The sequence below is a fragment of the Strix aluco genome, chromosome 15 (assembly GCF_031877795.1).
Source record: "Strix aluco isolate bStrAlu1 chromosome 15, bStrAlu1.hap1, whole genome shotgun sequence".
Taxonomy (NCBI): Eukaryota; Metazoa; Chordata; class Aves; order Strigiformes; family Strigidae; genus Strix; species Strix aluco.
In genome coordinates this window covers 14,043,986-14,063,811 of record NC_133945.1, presented here as the reverse complement: position 1 = coordinate 14,063,811, position 19,826 = coordinate 14,043,986, and the positions used below count along the sequence as shown (strand labels likewise).

Genomic DNA, 19,826 nt, shown 5'->3' with positions numbered 1-19,826 from the left:
AGGAAAACCCTTATCTGCCCCCCCACCCCCCGAATTGCTTCCCGAGACATTATTTTATGACCCCAGTTTAGCTCTGCCCGGCTGTGCTGTCCTGGCCGCCTTGCCCTGCAGGGATGCTGGGGGGCATTAGCAGCCAGGCACAGAGGGGAGCTCAGGGCAGACCTTCAACTTGGGGTGCCTGAAAAACGTGCTCCTTTTGCCTGCTGGGCAAGGCTGGCAGCCCTTTAAACACCGGGCAGAGTGCACAGCTGGAAGGCGAGGGCTGTGTTAACACAGGGGTGCCCAGGGCTGCAGGGGAGCACTGCCTTGTGCCAGCTTTTGTGCAGCCTCTAATTGTGGGGTTTGACCCATTTCTGCCCCATTTTGTGCTTGCCTTTTTTTTTTTTAAAAAAAACACCAAGGTTAACACAATGCTTTGACACACTAAAACAGCCTGGAAGGGGAAACCAGCAGCTGTGCCAGGGGGCCCAAGGCTGTTTCAGGAACTCACACTATGCCCATCTCAGAGGTTCATGCAGTCCTACAACAGCAGAAAACCTTCAGCACAGGCAGCAGTCAATATTGTTAACAGTCAGTATTATCTAGCACATCTCCTTTCTGTGGTCAAAATTTTTTTGAAAATAAACTTCAGATTTTTAAAGATGTTGTATAAAGTCCTTTTCTAGCTGTTGTCCTGGTAAGTAAAACATACAGGCACAAATACTATGAAATTTTGTGGTCCTGCTCCATTTTCAATTTATACATTAAATTAGCATTGAATGAACTGCTTAGGAACACACTCAGTGCTATTCCCTTTTATTCTTAGCTACAGATTAAAATGTTCAGCATTTTCTGGGACTTAGCTGGGATGACCTGTTCTAACAGGCAAGATTCAAGTAGAAGAAATTTGGGGTGACACAAAGCTTTCAGTATAGTAAAGCATCCAGACTTACTCCAGAGACAGTAACTCATTCAATCACCTTTCATATATTAATTTTTCTTTGCATTAAATAACAACTTTTACAAAAACTTCCCCCATCTGCAGTTCAATACATTGGTCTGAAACTATATGGCTCAAGAAAAAGCCTACTGATGTATCAGACCACTAAAAATGAAGTAATTCAGAGTATTAGAAGCCAAGGCATGCCTTCTTCCTTCTTAATTGTGTGCCATCCCCAGATAAAGCCAGTGTTATAAGCAATTATTAGCAAACTATGGAATGAAACTCTTTGAGCATGTTAATTTACTCCAAAAGCACAAATATTGATGCTTAAAGAGGGAGCAGAGATCCAGAATAACTTTAAACCTGTTTCTAATGCCAGACCCACCGCAGCAGCATCCTCCCCAGCACAGGCAGATGCTCCAAGCCCCCTGTGCTGCCCCCGAGCTGGCAGCCCCATGCCCAGCACAGCAGCTGGGCACCAGATTTGCTCCCAGCACTAGGAAGTACATGCACATCCTGCACACAGAGCCGGCTGGAGTTGCTGCTGCACTTTGAGCTACCTTCTGATTTCACAAGACATGAGATGTGTTTTACCTGCTAGATGCAGCCCTGGGAGCACAGCTACATCTTGTGTATTCAGCCCTTCTGCTCCTCTTCCTCCCCATGCTGTTTTCGGGTTGCCCTCCAGGTCAAGAGCTCCTCAGTGTGCTTCCATCCTGCTTTTATTGACCTTTCTTCAAGGTTCCATCACCAATTTTTGGCATCATCTGTACATGACACTCTCTTCCCTGTGAAACAGATGCCTCATGGCTCCAAGGACAGGCTCACAGGCAAGAGTGCCTTCTGTTGACATTTCACCCCCAGTGCTTGAGCAACGCATGTGGCAGGTCTCAGGTCAGCTTCTGTGGATGCCCAGAGCTCGTGCTGCTGCTCAGAGACCTCACATGGAAGAATATTAATGTCAATGGCAGTGACTGCTGAAACCACAGCTCCTTGTCCAAGCCTTTTTGACTTACAGGAAGAGATCAGCCTCCTACAGCGCATCTTTGCCCAGGACACCCTGTGGGCTCCCTCTCCACCTTGATTTATTGATGAGACAAACCAGGAGGAAGCCAGAGAACAGAGATTTGCTGTTGACCTCACTGTGGGACAGAGAATGAATTTCACCTTGCAAAGAGGCAGGCCAACACTGAAACCCACCATCCATAACACGCTTGGAAAGAGGATGCCCATGGACAGCCCTGCAGCAACCGCTGTCCCCATCGCTTTGTGCTGCGAACATACAGCCTCTGTGCTGGAGGGCAGCAGGGAGCCATGTGCGGGGTGGTCAGTGAGAAGCGAAGGTGTTCATGGGGGGGACAGCATGCATGACCACACCAACAAGGTAAGCTTCTGCTTGTGTTCACCCACAGCCACAGCAACTGGGCAACGGTTCAGCAATGAGGTCACCAAGGCCTTTTTTTGCCATCCTCTATCCAAGGTCATGCTGTGCTCTGCCCAGGAGCAGGGTGTCCACACTGTCACTCTGCCCCAGCTACTGAGAGATGGCTTCTGGATGCAGAGGGGAGACAGTATCTCTTGTAGCCTCCTTGTACTCATTCATTGCATTTCCTCCTCCACGATGGCAGCGTCACTGTATCAGACTTAGCTGTCACATGAAGAACATGCACAGGGATGCTCTGAGCGCAGAAGGGAATGAAACACCCACAACTCAATGTAAACGAGAGCAGGTCCTAGACCGAAGGCGTGCTGCAGGGATGCTGGTATCAGTCACAACACAGACTGTCACGCTAAAGCACAAACACCCTGGACAGCAACAAGGACTATCGACCAATACTCTGACATCTGCCCAAATAAACACTAAGCTTTTTTTTTTTCTCCTCACTTTTTAAGACTCACCTGTCCCTAACTGTGGCAGCCAAACAACAGAGGTGAAATAGGCATATATATGTATTGTTTTCTTTTTAAAAATCAAAATATTAAAAGCACTGGAGGTAATGGGATTTCATTCTGGGCTGCATTTAATGAACAGAGGGGAAGGAGATGACTGCTGCCTGCCCTACCATGTGCCATTGCTCTGACCTCCAGTTTCAAAGGTTGAAGGGCCACAAGCAAAGGCAAAGCTTCCTGCAGCACCCAGCCCCAAACACCACATTTATTTTGTTCAAGGCAACTCTCCCACTTCTAGCAGAAAGGGACTGAGACAAGGCAGATGGAGAGCACACTGGTTTGCACCTTTCCTGAGCAGCCGATGGGGACCCTGGAGACGACCGTGGCTGCGGGAAGGCTGTGCACCACGGGGTGCATGGAGGGGGAGTGGGCCACAGGCCTGGGAGGCTGCAGAGGCCACAGGTTACCACCCACCAATTTCACAGGTGACCCAAGAAGCAGGATACAGCCAGAGCTCAGGGCCCTTCCCCACCTTTTCTGTTTGATCAGAGCAGCACTGATGTGGCAACAGAGCCGACCCATCCATAACACCACAAGGCTTTCCAGCCCAACACAGATAAACACTGCTGAAGGCAGAACAGACTCTTCTTTCTCCAAAGCAAAGACATGGAAAGACAATAAAGTCAAGGGCCAGGCCCAGCTCTCTTCAGAGTGATGTCCTTTTTGTTTGATTTCTTGAATGGGCTGTAAGCAAGATACAGATTTTTATGCAGTCTCAATGTTGATAAATTGAGCAATACAAATTAATAATAATTTGGGGCTCACTCCTGCAAAGAACCAAGACCCAGAGCCCAGTGCAGAGACTTTGAGACATCCAACTCGTAGTGTGGTGGGTGTGTTCTGGTTGGGAAGCATGCATGGCCAGACCAACGCATCTGGCTCATTCTTCTGACTGATCTCTGTTGGCAGGTCCTCAGTTTCTCTCAAATTACTCCTGGTTCATCTGCAGTAAGTAACAATGGGGTAAATACCAACATTTTGGCTTTTCTTGTGTGATAAACATAACTGATGGTGCTCAACACAAAGATGAATTCTGCTAACAAGTACCACCCCAGTCTACGTGGCACAATTAAATAGAATTTTATTTTCAATAAATATACAATCTGCATCATACCAGACAATATGCTGTGAAAAAATAAAATGTACAGAAGCAACCAACAGGACAGCTTGACTGTAGCTAAGTTCATTTGGTGACCTGGAGAACTACCCAGGTTAACATACACAACACAGAAGGAGCCACTGCAGTCTGTGAGAGAATTAAAATTGTGTATTTTGGGCCTTCTTCAATGCAAAAGTTCCCACAGCAGGTTTCTTTTGCACAACACAAGTTTGAAAAGACGTGAGCTGGCTTTCCCAGTATAAATGCTATTGGAAATGTTTACTTTGCTATATCATCACTGTATCTACTTGACGTACACAGACTGCTATTGAGAGTGGCAGGTCTCACCGCTGATGTGACATCAGATCCATGTGACGCGGGGCCATGTGGCCACACACGTGCCCTGGCACACAAATGCACATGTACGTACTAACAGGAGCTTAATTCTGTTGAAACTAGTACAAGGACAAAACTGGAGTCAGAATCAATTTCACCACAGGTTCTACCGTTTAAAAAAATATTCTAACCTAATTACCACGTTCACCAACGAGAGCACATGGGTACTTATATCTCCGAGAGGATGAGCCATGGATTTGGAGTGGAGGGACAGTGGAGGCAACTCCCAACTCCTCCACCCACTCAGCGCTTCCCGCGGCACCCCCACGCGCAGCCCACGCCACCCGGCCACGCACTCTGCCACGCGGGATGCAAACAGCCAAGAGGTGCCGGGTGCGAGCAGCGAGAGGTCCGGCCGGCCGGGACGCTGGTGGCCGTGGGGGGACGGCCAGGACCCAGTGGGACATGGTTCACAGAGGCCAGTGTGGCCAGTTGGGTGCCGGCAGCCGCTTCAATCCAACGGAGCTGCTGTGGGGTGCGTGTAGGATGTGAGGTGGGGTGTTTCGGTCAGTGGTTTAATTTTTTGCCTCGTCCACCTGCTCGGTCTGGCTGCTGTCAGTCCCACACCTCATGTTACCTCCAGGGACGCCGGAGAGACGCGGTCACACTCCTCCCGGGACCGCAGACTGTGCCACTGCTCCACGGCCGTCCGGTGTGCGTTGAGCATCCGGCGCCAGTGGTTGGACTCAGGGGCGCCTGTCGAGTACTGCCCGATCACGATCCTCCCAATGAAGTCATTGCTGCTCTTCACATTGTGCCCGTACACTGGGGAGAGCAGAAACAGAGACTGGTCAAGGCAAAAGCATCACTCATCCACCCAGATCCCTGTCCCCAGAAAGCCAAATGTCCTGCAAGTACACAGCATGGCAGACACCAGCGTTGTGGTATATAACTCAGCACCTCAGAAACACCAAATCAGGAGTTTGGAAGGAATACAATAAGCTGTACTAGAGATTGAAATACAATTCAATTAAACAGGACAAAAATCCACAGTTATCATGGTATTTAGCAGGAACAGGTGAAGTAGAATCACAGAATGGTTTGGGTTGGAAGGGACCTTAAAGATCATCTAGTTACCCCTCCCCTGCCATGGGCAGGGACACCTTCCACTAGACCAGGTTGCTCAAAGCGCCGTTCAACATGGCCTTGAAGTAGAATTACGTCATGTAAAGAAATGCCAAAAGCACTGCCTGGGCATCATGAAATGATGAAAAGCAGCTAAGCAGCCTGCAACTGGGTAGATGAAGAAGCAGTATCGCAAACTGTCCTCCTCCAAATGCGAGTGTCATGAACTGTTCCAGTGCTAATCGATAGCCTTCCCGACTCAGAGACAGGAATCACACACATACAGGCTGTCAGCAGGATGTTTATACAGAAATGATTTGCCGTAATTATCACTGCAGCTACTTGTTAAAAGTCCAGAAAAGCAAGCGAGGGAGAGACGTCAACCCAACACCCCATCCTTTGGATTAGCCCAGTCTCCTGGAAGAAAAGACCGCAGACAGCAGCAAATTCTAATGATGGACATGATCCCGGGAAGGGCTGCACGCTCCCACCAGACGCGAGCAAAAGCACTTTGTGTTCTGCAAATCGAAGCCCTGCCTCAGCTCATTAGAAAGTGAAACAAAAAGTCTGTGCAAGCTGAAGCCAGGATATCCACAGGCACTGGCTAGAATATTAAGGATTAAAACATCTCCTCGGGAAAGAAAGGGATTTTTAAGAACAAATGTCTGTAGGGGCTCCAAATCCACCCAGGATTGTGCACCAAGAGCAAGTTCAAAGGGGGAGCGCAGCCTGGCATGGAGCCCCGAGCCTGGAGTGGATGTCTAAGCATCCCCTTCCAGAGTTTGAGAGGAGCTCAGAGTAGATTTCAGATTAAATCTGCTCTTAGCCACAAAAAACAGTAACTCCATGAAGCTGCTCAGAAGCAGAAAATGAGGTAATTATCATTTTGAGTTTTCAGACTGACCCAGACTCTGGTTATGGACAGGTAGACACTGCTTTCCATTTAAGAAACCTATTTTCCTGACAGAAACTACACACCTGATTTCATAAGCTCTTTTTCCATCATTGCAATAATTTACACAATAGCAACATCCATTTCCAGGCCAACACAGAGCAAAAAGCAATTAAGGAAGCAGAGGTCAAACCAATTCCTTCTGCAGCTGCTCTTTACTGACAGATGCATTTGGAAACAGAACGACTTCTTTAAAAAAAAGTATCTCTTTACAATAGAAATGATGAAATACAAAAGAAAATTGGGTTCACTTATGTCCATTAAAAGGGTTCAGTTCTTGACAACAAGTAATGCAGTCATGGTGGGTTGACCCTGGCTGGACACCAGGTGCCCACCAAAGCTGCTCTATCACTCCGCTTCTCAACTGGAGAAGGGAGAGAAAATACAATGAAAGGGTCATGAGTGGAAATAAGGACAGGGAGAGATCACTCACCAATTACTGTCACAGGCAAAACAGACTTGACTTGGGGACATTAGTTTAATTTATTACCAATCAAATCAGAGTAGGATAATGAGAAACAAAAACTAAGTCTTAAAACACCTTCCCCCCACCCTCCCTTCTTCCTGAGCTTAACTTTACTCCCGATTTCTCCACCTCCTTCCCCCACAGCCGTGCAGTGGGCAGGGGATAGGGGTTGTGGTCAGTTCATCACCCCCTGCTCCTGCTGCTCCTTCCTCCTCAGGGGGAGGACTCCTCACACTCTTTCCCTGCTCCAGCATGGGTCCCCCATGGGGTGCAGTCCTTCAGGCAGACTGCTCCAGTGTGGGTCCCCCGCGGGGTCACAAGCCCTGCCAGCAAACCTGCTCCAGCATGGGCTCCTCTCTCCACGGGGCCACAGGTCCTGCCAGGAGCCTGCTCCAGCACGGGCTTCCCACAGGGTCGCCCCCTGCACAGGAGGGGTGGCTGGGTCACACCCCCAGCCTGGCTGCCGTGCTCCCTGCAGGGCTGAGCAGTGTGGCACAGTGGCTACCAGGCAGGGCACAGCCCAGAGCTGCACCCCAGCAGTGGCAGGGACTGCCAGGAGATGCGATGGGACTTGGAGCTCCAACATTTGACTCCAGGTGCAACTCCAGCCTGAGCTTTCCTTTGTCCCCTACCAACCTCAGTCACATGGAATTGCTTTTCACCACTCAACAGCTTTGCATGTCACATCAGCCCTGGCACCAGATCCAGCCAAAATGCCCTTTACCTTCCTCTTTGCCTCTACGCTGAGACTTGCAAACCGAGTACCTGTGAAGAGCATGACTGCAAAGTATTTGTGATTTATGATTTATGGGCACAGTAAAATTTAAGATGGAATTTCAGCTACTAATTCATCCCTTGCTTGAACATATCAGCAGCCTTGAAATGACCAGGAAGGAGCACTAACTCAGAAACTTTCCTTAAGCTAACTTCAAGGCTATCGGTACCATTTATGTGATGGAGGACAAGCTTTATGCAGAAGCACCTTGCTCAGCTGGGGCCACAAAGCATCGGCATCTCCTGAAAACCCTCCGCCAGATGTGCCCAGCAGTTACAGCCATGCTGCACCGCCGAGGACAGCTGCACAGTGCCTCTGCTGCCGCCTGCAGCTGCCCGAGCACCCGCTCCAGCCTCGCCTCGACTGCCACTTCTCCGGGAGTAAGGGGCAGAGAAACCTTGGCGCACTGGAGTGGGTGGGAGCTCCGGCACAAATAATTTAACTTGTCTTCAGTCACCTGTATCAGCTACCTGCAATGCAATTAAAACCATTTAACTCAGAGAGAAGAAAAATAACAAGCAGGAATGTGCCTCTGTTTTTCATCTGCCTTCTTACTCAGGCCAGACATCAAGCAGAACATCTTCACCCAGTTTATACTAGTTTGCCATTAGCTTATTTACAGCACACCACCACCCACTCTCTAACAAATTGTCCCCAAAGTTGTTTTCTTTTTTATTTATTTATTTACTTTTAAAATGCAATTTGGTGGCATCCTGAATATTTTAAAAGGTCTTAAATAATGAAGCACCCCTCAGTGCAGCTCACGTGCACCCCTCCAACACACAGTGTTGCAGCACAACATGCCAGCCGGCAGGACTACAGAGCCAGCCGGGGGGGGCGGGAGGCATTTCCTAGCACAGCAGACACAACCACAGGAACCAGCTCCCCAGTGGAAGAAACCTCGAAGGAGTCAGAGGACCTTGCCCTCTTCCTTTCCACTACTCGATAAAGCTATTCAATCTAAATACTAGAGAGCAAAAATCCAGCTTAATTTTTATAGCTGGTCTAGAGGAGAATATTGGGTGCCTGGGTCAACCATCAGGCATGAAAGTCGTTAAAAAAAAAATCCTACCCACCATCATATACCTGCAATTGCTGTTGCCACAGCCTGTAAAAGTGTCATCTGATACCCTGGGCCCACCAGGCTAGGAAGTAAATAAACACCTACATGGTAAGTATTCTTGCTGCAAGGGCTTTGCAGCACAGGCACACCTAACCCTGCAGCCCAGAGACGTGACTGCACCCCTGCAGCCATGCTTGCTGCCAGCTGGTGTTGAGCTGCGAGCTCCAAAACCAACACCCAGAAACCTTCAGCCAGCAGCGTCCTGCTCCAGCAGTCACTCTGCACGCTGTGCCCAGATGCATCCTCAGATTACAGACAGACCAGAGGAAAATGGAAAAATAAGCAAAAATGTGCCCAAGGCTGCACACACGCAACTAAGCAGCAGAGTCTCCCTGAGGACAGGTCTCATGAGACTATGGAGTCTCTCTGGCAGGAACCACAATCCTGTTAGCACTGACCCATCAACACTCCCTGCGCTTCCCCACTTTAGCCTCAGGGCTTGGCAGGATCTCAAGAAGTGCCCTATTTCACGTTTCCACCACTCTCGCAGGCAACGCTCCGTCCCTGACCCTTTGCAGGCAGAAACCAGTGCCCAGCCTTTTTCATGCTGGCCGCTGAGCTCTGCCATCAGCTAGTGGGTCTGATCTGTCAGGTTAAGCACGTCTGAAAACTACTTTTGAACTGCTTGACATCAATATTGAAAAGCTGTTTAGCACAGAGAAGGTGCTGCTAGGAGCAGGCAGCAGCTGGACTAATGATGCACACTGTGAAGGTCATAGGTATGGACCAAATTCTGCCCCTAGCTCCTTGAGCATGACCCACAGTACTTAGTAGAGAAGAGAGGAAAGCACAGGAGAAGATGCCATGGTTTCACATTTATCAATTTAATCTCCATCAAGCTCCGATGCACACATAAAACCCACTTCCCAGCATCTCCTCCATGAGGCTGCTCCCTGCAACGTCTGCGCCTGCCCAGCTCCGGAGGGGACTGGAACTGCTTGAGCACAAGGCCGAACCCTGGCCACGCACAGGCCCACTGCCGCTCCAGCACCCAGCTGCTGCTCCGCAGGAGAGAACATCACCACACCAAGGAAACTCGCTTTGGAAAACCCTTTCCCTCCTCTCCCTCCTGTGAGGGCAGCCCCTGCGCTCTGGCTGGCGCAGCCTGGGAAGGGGACCCTGTGGATGCACCCAGCGTGTGCCCCAAGACAGATGTTTGGCTAATGGGGGTCTGGCCTCAGACAGAGAGAGGAAAGTCCATAGGAGAGAGCAGGGACCCAGGGAGCAGGGGAAACACAAACGCACAAGCGTCTCTTGCAGAGATCTCAAGGACATGAAGGGATGACACCTCATGAACTTATCTCACCAGGAGAAACTGGAATAATGGACTAGATGCATCTATTGCAACAGCTTGGAGGATATTGAAAAGGAGTATCTACAGCTGTCTTTTTTCACCTCCAATTCCTCTTTTTTAAAAAAAAAATTGCATCTTAATTCTCCACACTATGAGCCCCAGATCCCACAAAGCACATGAATGGCTTCATGCCATTTACAGACCTCACACGAACAGCCTCCACCACCAGTGCCTGTGAACGAAGGCTGGGATGGCTGTGTGGAGAGGCAGCCTCTGATGGCACGTTCACGCATCTCCTCCAACAGCCACAGGGCCAGCACAAGCATTTCATCTCCAGACACCACGCGCCGCCCACAGCAGCTACTGCCACTGAGATTCTTCCTCATTTGATACACAGAAAGATTATGGCCTTGTGAGACGTCTGAACAATTTCTTTCACCACGGCATGAGCCAAACAAGATGAAACACCGAGGTGAGAGAGGCGTGACACTCCTTAAATTAATGGGCTTGGCAAAATGAGCAAGTGCTGATGATCAGCCTGGAGAGAGGAGGGTTTGCTCCTTTCTTTAGAAGAAAAAGAGTCCCCAGAAATTCCAGAGAGCTCCAGGACAAGCAGTTTCTGCCATGTCTGCAATGAGCTGCAGTTATTAACTAAGTCGGTTCACTTGAAGAATCTAATTTTGCCTTCTAACCGAGCAATAGACTGGTTCAGAAAGCATCAGCATCTTGTTGCTCTCACCAGGATTAATAGCGTTTCACTCCTCCTTGTTAAAGCAGCAAGTCTGCTGCAAAAAGCCAAATCCATCCCTGCAGCATCTTCCCTGGGTGATTCCAAACCAGGATCGGGGCGGCAGGACCCCACTCCACATCTCCGACCGACCTCACTGCCTGTTCTGCTGTCACCTGCTCCAGGCTGACAAACAGCGCCTATCGCAGAGACCGGGAAGCCACAGATGGGGATCTGGAGGATGGAGAGCAATGGGGACCTTCCTCCTCCCAGAAGGGTTTCAAAGCCCATGCATCATACCCACTGCGGAGAGGCTCTGCCAGGCAGGGTGGGCTCCAGGAGGCCAAGGTCTCCCGCTGCCATCACAGCTCTCTGTGCCCCACTCCCACTGCCCCAGGAGCAGAAGATGTCCTCACAAGACCTGCTGGGTCCCCTCGTGTGGCCACGAGACCTGGAGCAAAGGAGCTGGGACCATGGGAGGCACTGGCCAGGAACACTCTGCTCTCCCCAGACCTGAGCACAGACCATATGGTGTCTGATGCATAAATACACGAAGTATTTTATAATGCCAGACACAAAGGCCAAATTCTGATCTAAATTAAACAGGTATAAATCCCAGAAAATCCAGTGCTGACATCAATGGTTTTCTCTTTTTCCCCCCCTTTGGCTAAGATAGGATTACACAGGTTTAAGCACAGATTAGATTCTGCAGCTCCAGATACGTGGAATATACAGACAGTACAGCACTTCAGAAACACACGTCTAATAGACAACAAGAAACAATTTTCTAGCAGGAAGTTGCCTAATTATCTATCCATCCAAGAGATGTTACTGTGTCCAACATGGTAGTGTTTCAAAACAGAAACCACTACTTCCTCCTGTGTTCCAGTATGGGAAAAAAAACCTGTTTCAGTTGCCTCATATATTAAATGATTTTTTTTTTTCCCCCGCACGTATGCGTGCAAAGACAAAGTGCCTGAATATTTTTTTGTAGGAAAGAAAAAGTAATAGGAGAAAGGAGAGATGAGCATCTGAAGTAGCAAGTCAAAATGTGTATGTGTAAGGACCCCAAACACATTGCGGTTTCCATCCCTGAAAACAGGCACCTGAAGACGGTGCTGGCAGCTGAAGGTCATACTCTCACACGGGCAGGCAAATCAAAATTCAGATGTATTTCTAGAGAAGCCTGAGGACAAAACCATTATTAGCCTTCAACCTGCTCAGCTAATTGGGACATTTGGAAATTGGCCCATTACTTAAAAAAACATCCTTGAAAAGCCTCGCTCCCTCTGCATCCCATTCACGGGACTTTTACAAATTTCGTGCAGTGCAGGCAAACACCAAAAGCATCACTTTGTCTCCAATGTCTACATGACAAGTCTGACCACCATAGCTGACGGGGAAAAAAATAATAGTTTTAAGGTCTGAGGAGCTTCAGACATCTTCTCCTCAACCAGGACTCAAGCCACCCAGAGGCCTACCTATAGGACTCATCCGGAATGAACCCATATTAGTTTTATTTCTGGCTGTGATGGGTAAGTGTGGGTCTGTGAGCTGTAAGTCTTTGGCGCAGCAGTTTGCCCCTCCACCTAACCTGGGCTCACTTGGAAGGTGAAGTCTGGAGTTGATGATCACCTTCAGCTCTGGCCCATCTCTATACAGCCTTTTCCACCAGGTCAGGGCTGCTCTCCTCCCCCACATCTCCACCACTACCGACTGCCCCAGAAACTGTGTCATGTGGATCAAGAATACTCCAAAATATTTGCTATTGAACATCCAAAAAATGCTCATTAGACAACATAAAAAGCCAAACCGGCCTGTACCAGAGCATCTCCATCATCCCCAGGAGTGAAGGGTGGCAGCGAGCCAGAGCTGTGCTCACCAGATTGTCTGTGCCATTAGTGACCATTTTTTTGAGATACAGAAACACCCCAGAACATCCACCTCCAACAAGAAGGCAGGATTTCAAGGAAGATCCAATTCCTCTTCTCTGAAGCTGTAATGCCACAAAAGGAATTAATATGCTCAAACAGGCAGTATGTCTTCAAAAAGAAGTATTTCAGTGAAAGCAAACCAAACTAAACTACCCAGAACTCCACCATTAGCAACACACACTAGCAATGACTTTCCCCCCCCCCTTCTAAAAATTCAAATTTCATTAAATGGTCCTTAAATTTTCCCAAAGGCCAAGGGAAAGGGAAAATGATCCAATAGAGGAACCAGGTATATTGCTATTGAACAGCAATCTGTTATTTTAATCAAGTACTGCCTATTAACTGGAAGTTAATTAGACCCCTGGGATAAAGCATCAAAGTGATCTGGGGGTCTGAAGACACATGCTGCTACAGCACTCAGTGCATGGAGACGCTTGATGGTATTGTCAGCGCCCTTCTACAGTAGCTGTTGAAATCACAGGCATAGGTGTGCGAAGTCTCACTGTTCAACAATGCTCCCTGAGGAACTCAAATACTTTAAAAAAGAAATAAAAGTTAAAAGTTGGCCCTAAATATTTATAGAAAACAGAGACACATTTTTAAAACATACTGAAAAGTGAAGAGAATCATATAAAATCCTACAAATGGTTCAGAAGAGAGAATGCCCATGAGCTGCCAGTACTTATGCTGAAGATCTCACCAGCTGTCACATACACATCGAGGCCGATCTCTCCATCAACAAGCAAACCCTGCCCCAGCCTGCTTCACTCCCCTGGGCAGAGCATCCTGTCCTGCTGGATCCATGGCCACCTCTCACACTGGGACGGTGCAGTGGGACAAGCCCCACCACTGCTCTCCATCAGACACCACCAGCCTGATGCTCGTCCCAGCTCCAGCTATGCTCTCAGTCAGGTCAGACGGCAAAGAAGGTTTTTCCTTTGCATTTGCACAGATGGTATCCAGAGCACAAAAGTGATTTTTCCCTCTTTGGAGACCCTGCCTCCTTCACAAGCCCTAAAGATGCTGTCATGTAAACATATACAAGAGCTTATTTAGATGGAGAAAGACACACACAGTCACCACAGGACCTTGGGGAGATATATATTCCCCAACTGTGAGCGCTGAAGGTTGTATTTTTTATGGTAGGTGATCAAAAGATGTTAACGAGTCACCAAGACGTGGTTTGCCCTGGAGCGCTGGTGTTTTTTATTGGGCCATCTGGGCTTTACTGCAACGCAAACAGCATTACCGACGATTGTTATTAACAACATTACAATCATTAACAAAATACCACAGTGCTCGGATTTCAGGTGTCGTCTCACCTCCTGCTGCACATCCCAAGCCTTCTGAAAGTTAGATGGGGATTTATAGGACAGCCTGCCCAAAATCCATCAGCGGGGAGAGCGCAGTGTCTCTAGGTGCCCAGCATCCCGCCCTCCCAAGAGCAGAGGCTGCAGTCACACCTCAAATATCCTTTTTCCTTCTTGAAAACGACCTTGGGCAGCAGCTGACAGCCTGGCTGCTGGGGCCAAACTCCACCTTCCCCTTACCAAGGGACACAGAATAATTAACACCTTTGTTCACAGGTATATGTGGTTAGGACAACACACTGTGTTTTAAAGCCTGCCCCACTTCTCTGCAAGAGGTGAACCCATGACTTGCTTGCACTCGAGCAGAACATGGCACGTGGGGGGTGTGCATCAAGTTGCCAAAAAACAAAAAGTGGAAAAAAGAACCACTCAAAAAAGTGCATACTGTTACAGTATGTATATGGATGCTCATTACCCAGACAACATGTCTGATGGATTAAATGAAAATCAAACATCTTTTCCACTAGCTGTTACCTCACTCACCATCTTTTTCCTGTCAGGACATTAGACTTGTTATGACTCAGTTGCTTTCCTGGTTTTAGCATCTTTTGGTGAGAAGCTATGAACAGACAATACTTGCAGCAGCGATCCTGACCCTGTATACCTCCTCTGGAGAGGACATCTCCATCTCAGCAAATCCCACCTCATTTTAGGCACTAAACTGGGACATGTGAGTTAGTGACAGCTCCAGTAAGAATCTGAGGTAGGAACAGAGGGGAAGGCAGAAAGACAGCTTGTAGAAGGTGTCCTACACCCATGTGGAAGGTGAAGCATTTTGATCTGTAAATGCCAATAATTTACAGTGTTGAATTCTAGTATGCCTAAGGAGGAGGAAAGATCCAAGAACCAACCCAACCCCGCCCCAAATCTTGGCTAATGCACCGCTCATCCTGTGACCCCCATCTTGGAGGCACCCACTGTCCATCTCCTAGTCTGGCTGCACTTCAACTGGGCATTCAGTCTGGGGTCCAGCTCTCCAGAGTACCACCAGGAAAGCAGGGAGCAGAACGGTGCTTTACAGAAAACAGCCCACCCGCAGTGTTTGCACACACAGTCCTTGCTAAAGTTGCAACAAAATGGTGAATAAATTCTTACTACAGTGCCCTAAACCCACACAGTTTGATTTAAGATGCACAGGAGAAAAACAGACAGGGGAGAAAAAAAAAATTAATCTTACTTTGTCTAGAGAGCGCCTTACTTTGCAGTGTGGTACCAGCCACACAGAGGGAGCCAGAAGCCTCAGCTGATAGGGACTGGCACAGCTCCACTGCTTTCCAGTGAAGCCAAGCCAATGTAAAGACAGCTGCAGACTGGGTCCAAAATATGAAGCCACAAAAAAGGTTCCTGTAAATTATTGAAGATATACTCACTTCTGGCTCCCACGATTGCTTTTACAGCTTTCTCTTCATTCAAAGCATTGTCACCCACCCTTCAAGCAGGATTATTTTCCTTTTCAGTTGGACTTTGACTCAACAGCAAATTTAATTAACTGACCTAATGGACTAGAGCTGTGGATTGAAAACAAAACAAAAAAAGAAATAAAAACCAATTCCCACAAATCACACAACAGAAAGAACCACCACTGCAGTCAAAAAACAACCCAACAAAAAACCCCCAAGTAAAAACAACAAACCTACATAAAAATACGAGGCTTATGCTCCTGCTTTGTAGAGGTGAAAAATAATAAAAAGGTCCTCACGTTGCAAGGTAGGGCTTCTCCATGCTGGCCACCATTTGCTCTTTATTGTCTTTTAACAGAAGATCCTAAAGCCCTTTACAAGTTTTTAAGCTGCACAATGCCCTAACATGCCAAGAAGGCAGCTATGTGGGGAATACCACCATCCCCATCCCAGAACTTCAGCCAAGCTGCACACTGATACTCATTTTATTAAAACCTCATAGATGCACACAAGAAGAAACTGGTGCTGCACTCCCTGTTGGGGACACGCTTCCACCAACATCCAGAGCATCTCCATCACTTAGGTGAACACTGAGCATGGCTCAGCATCTTCACCACCACTAGGTCCCCTGGACCACCTCACTCCCATGACACTGCAGATGCCTGTGCATGAGTCCTGATTCAAAGGTCCTCACAACAAGATGAGCTCTTGGCTCCTCTAACAACAGGAGGTGGCACAGGCACTGGACCAGCAGAAGACTGTACACACAACAACGTGACCAACACCTCTGGCTCCAGCTATATATTGGCTACACAAATCATCTATCTTAAACAACAGAGTCCCAACCACAGCAGAAGCAGCAAGCCCAGCGATGCCCGAGCTGTGCATCACCCTTCAGTCGGACAGCGGTCACAAGAACCTGGCCCCGCTGCTCCTCCAAAAAGCTCTGCACGCTCCTTCCCAGCTTTGGAGCTGATGGTGACATTTCTGGCCTGGGATTATTTATTGCAACGTTCAAAGCAAGCAACACGTCATTTAGAAAGTGAAGCACCACTTAAAAGGCACGCCACTGAAATCCAACTGCGTTACATATGATTATAAATCAGTTAACTTCCCATTGATTTATTTGAGAATACATCCATTTGCACAGAAAAAAAAATAATCAGACATCCACCCATTAATGCTAACTTCATCAGCTGTGGCAAGGAGCACCATATTCCCCTCACCCTTCTGACTGCACAGAGCTGCTACTCTGCCTCTTCTTCTTCTGTTAGGAAAAGGGGAAAACAAAGAAAAGATTATTTCACGCCTGTCACGAGATCACCTGATAGAAGCTTCCAAGAACAAATTCATCATTGCACATGCAAGGTACAGTCAGGGTGACGTTCATGCAAAGCAGTGATTAATTATAGACTTTTTGCTGAGGAAATTTCTGAGCATGAAGGGCAAAATTTAAATTGCTGATCAGTATCACTTTTGTTATAACATGTTTGGAAACAAACTAATGGGTTGGAATTAGGCTCCTTGTACCAGCTTTGACACCTGTATCTGCCATGTAAGAAATAAAATTTAAAAATATTTCAAAATATGTTCTTTCAGATGCAGATTCCTTTCTCTTCATCCAAAGATGGTGAGTAATGGGTGCAAATTTGCCAAAAAACGTGTTTGTGAAGCATGGGAGCCCAGTGTGGTGGAAGAGTGTGGGTCCCACTGCCCAGCCCCTCTACTCCTGCAGAGAGCAAGGTCTGACCCTGCTCCCGATGGTGCCTGAGCTCCGCAGCCCACATCGGCTGGGTGAAATCATGGCACAGGAGGGAAACCCACCACCTCCTAGGGGTCCCTGCAGCCCTACCCAAGACCTCCACGCTGCAGAACAGCGGAGAAGGCCACCAGCCACAGTGGGTCCATGCCCTCAGTTCAGCCTCACCGCTGCTGCCCAGCTCCAAGCAGCACGCCCAATTGCCAATTTCTAGTGTTTTTAGGCCTAGAGATTCAGATTTCATGCCAGGAGATTAAGAAATTGTTTAAAAATAAGAATTCCTATCCCAACCAAACATCTCCAGCACTGACAAAGCTCTCGAGTGAGGTTAGCTCTGGGACTTCTCGCTCACAGCCTGAGTGGTCTGTGTCTTGGTCTCTCTCAGCTGTGCCACTCAGGGCTTGGCACCGAGTCCCAGCCCTTTAGAAATAAAGGCATGAACAAAGCTGCTTACAGAACAGGTGATGTCAGTGTCAAACACCTATAGCTGCATCACCTCACCGGCAAATTATGCCAAGTACCAGAAGTTATCTTTGTCAGTGTTTGGGCTCTGGGATTGTTCAATACTTCCCTTTCATTCTTCTAATTTTTGACTTTATGCCCAAATTGGTCACCACTGAGAAATGCAAATAATACCTCCTCCTCCTCTGCACAAAGCATTCCCAATGGCATCGATTAAGCATGGGACCAATGAGGTGCGCTCCCAACAAGCTCCAGCTATCAGCTGGCCATGCTGGGAACAGCTTCTGCAGAAGACAGAGTGCTAATTAAGCTTCCCTGGAGACCCCAACAATGGTCACCCCTTGCAGGGTGGCTACCGGGACAGACACTGTCCTGCACAGGCTCATCTGCACACCCACAACTGCTTCTTTGTTCACCTTGGAGGCATGCACGACCATGCCAAGTCGGTAACACCACCACATTTACCTGTGAACACTAGGCTGGCATTCTCCAGTTCTTCCTGTGGAACTTTGAAGCTGAAGGACTCATTGTAGAAGGGATCTATCGTCCCCCGCATGCAGGAGGTCTTCTTGGTTTTTGTTAATTTTAATCCATGAACAAGCTGAATTTTCACAAAGGGATCTGACAAAAAAACCCACAAAACACAGCCTCTATGTTACGGGTGTCGTGAGTCAGTACCTTGGCTCGTGAAGGTTCAGCACCACAGGGATGGACCGTGCTGGAAAACAGCATTTGAAAATGACTGGGATTTGTACGACCACACCTCTCCCAGGGATTTGCAGTGGAGACAAAAGTCAGACAGCTGGATTAAAAATGCTCCCTGCCAAAATCATGATTAATGGCAGCCTTGACAGAAGCCAAGCATACTGTTCTTTTTGGAAAATGCCAGTAGTCTGGCAGGACCAGTGGCTGGGGCAGGGAATATGGAAAAAACACCTGAGAACATATGTTTGAAGCAGTTACCAGCCAGCACACTCAGAAACGGCAGGGAGCAATGCATGGACACTGGAAAAACTTCACATCATCCACAGAGCAGCTAGATATCGTCAGTGAATCCACTGCAAAATTAACACTCAGGCAGCACATGGCGTCTGCAAAACACAGCGCAGCCACAAACGGGCTGCCTTACAGAACACAACACGGGGGTCGTTTAGAGATCCTGGTTCCTCACCTCACCCTGGTTCAGAGATTTTTACTTTAAATATCGCAAAGGTATTCACACCCTCCATTTTATCTCAGGGTAAGTGTTCCAAATACTTTTGTTATTGCTGGACATATACATATATATATATAAAAATATATATAAAATGAGTATCCAGAGCCCTGTATTAATAGGAACTGAACATCCAAATCCCTCTGGGTCCCCCACAAATTGCAGCCTCACCACTGATCTGCTTTAAAATCACATATAATCTGTGCATGAGTAATGTGAGAAATGCACTGCCCTTTACCTGAACCTTGGCTCATGTCTGTCTGAAGAAGCTGTTTTGCTCTAATGATGTCCACGTTCAGCCTTCCCGCGCTGGGTAGGTAGTTTAGTGACAACAGCAGCTCTCCCAGCTCCACTTCATTCTGCAGGGAAAAGGGAACATGGAAGTTCAGAACAGAGCTCAGAGGGCAAGGGAAGAGCAGGAAGAGAAATTAAATAAATCCCACTTGTCTAAGTGCCTGAAAAATAAATTTTAGTCACGCTCTACACTGCAACCAAGAACCATCTGGTGGTACCTCGTGCTGAGCAGAAACAAGAAAGATTACTATCCCCAGGTGAAGACTGTTCTTTAATCATTGATCCTCCACCAGCTTTTCAGCAGTCATCCAAAGAGGACCCATAAGGAGGAATGAATACAAAGTCAGTAGTTTCTACGTGCTCCATTTTGACCAGTTCCAGGTGGCTCTGATCTCATCAACCTCACATCCTTTTTAATGTACAAAACACAGACCCATTGGAGAAGACATCCTCTTTCCTGCCCAGCCCCCAAGAACCACACAAGCCATTGGGAAGTTCAGGCACGAGATAGTTAATGCACCCCTGGGTCACAGGAAGGCAATTCAGAGGAGACATCCCCTTGGCATCCAGCCTGTTCTATGCAGAGACCATGGCACAGGTTAACTGTGCCCTTGCTGTTCATTAG

General features: G+C 47.9%; 1 protein-coding gene across 2 annotated transcripts in view; it reads right to left on the bottom strand.

Annotated features, from left to right (window-relative positions):
* Positions 1-3,936: 3,936 nt before the first annotated feature.
* SYT17 (synaptotagmin 17) overlaps positions 3,937-19,826 on the bottom strand; it is a 37,709-nt gene continuing 21,819 nt past the window's right edge. For both annotated transcript variants that reach the window (XM_074840725.1, XM_074840726.1), the window contains 3 exons: positions 19,146-19,266; positions 18,160-18,315; positions 3,937-5,132 (listed from right to left, as the gene is read on the bottom strand). In XM_074840725.1, the coding sequence (XP_074696826.1) occupies positions 4,936-5,132; positions 18,160-18,315; positions 19,146-19,266 (474 nt within the window). In that variant the 3' untranslated portion in view covers positions 3,937-4,935. The remainder of the gene's footprint in view (positions 5,133-18,159; positions 18,316-19,145; positions 19,267-19,826) is intronic.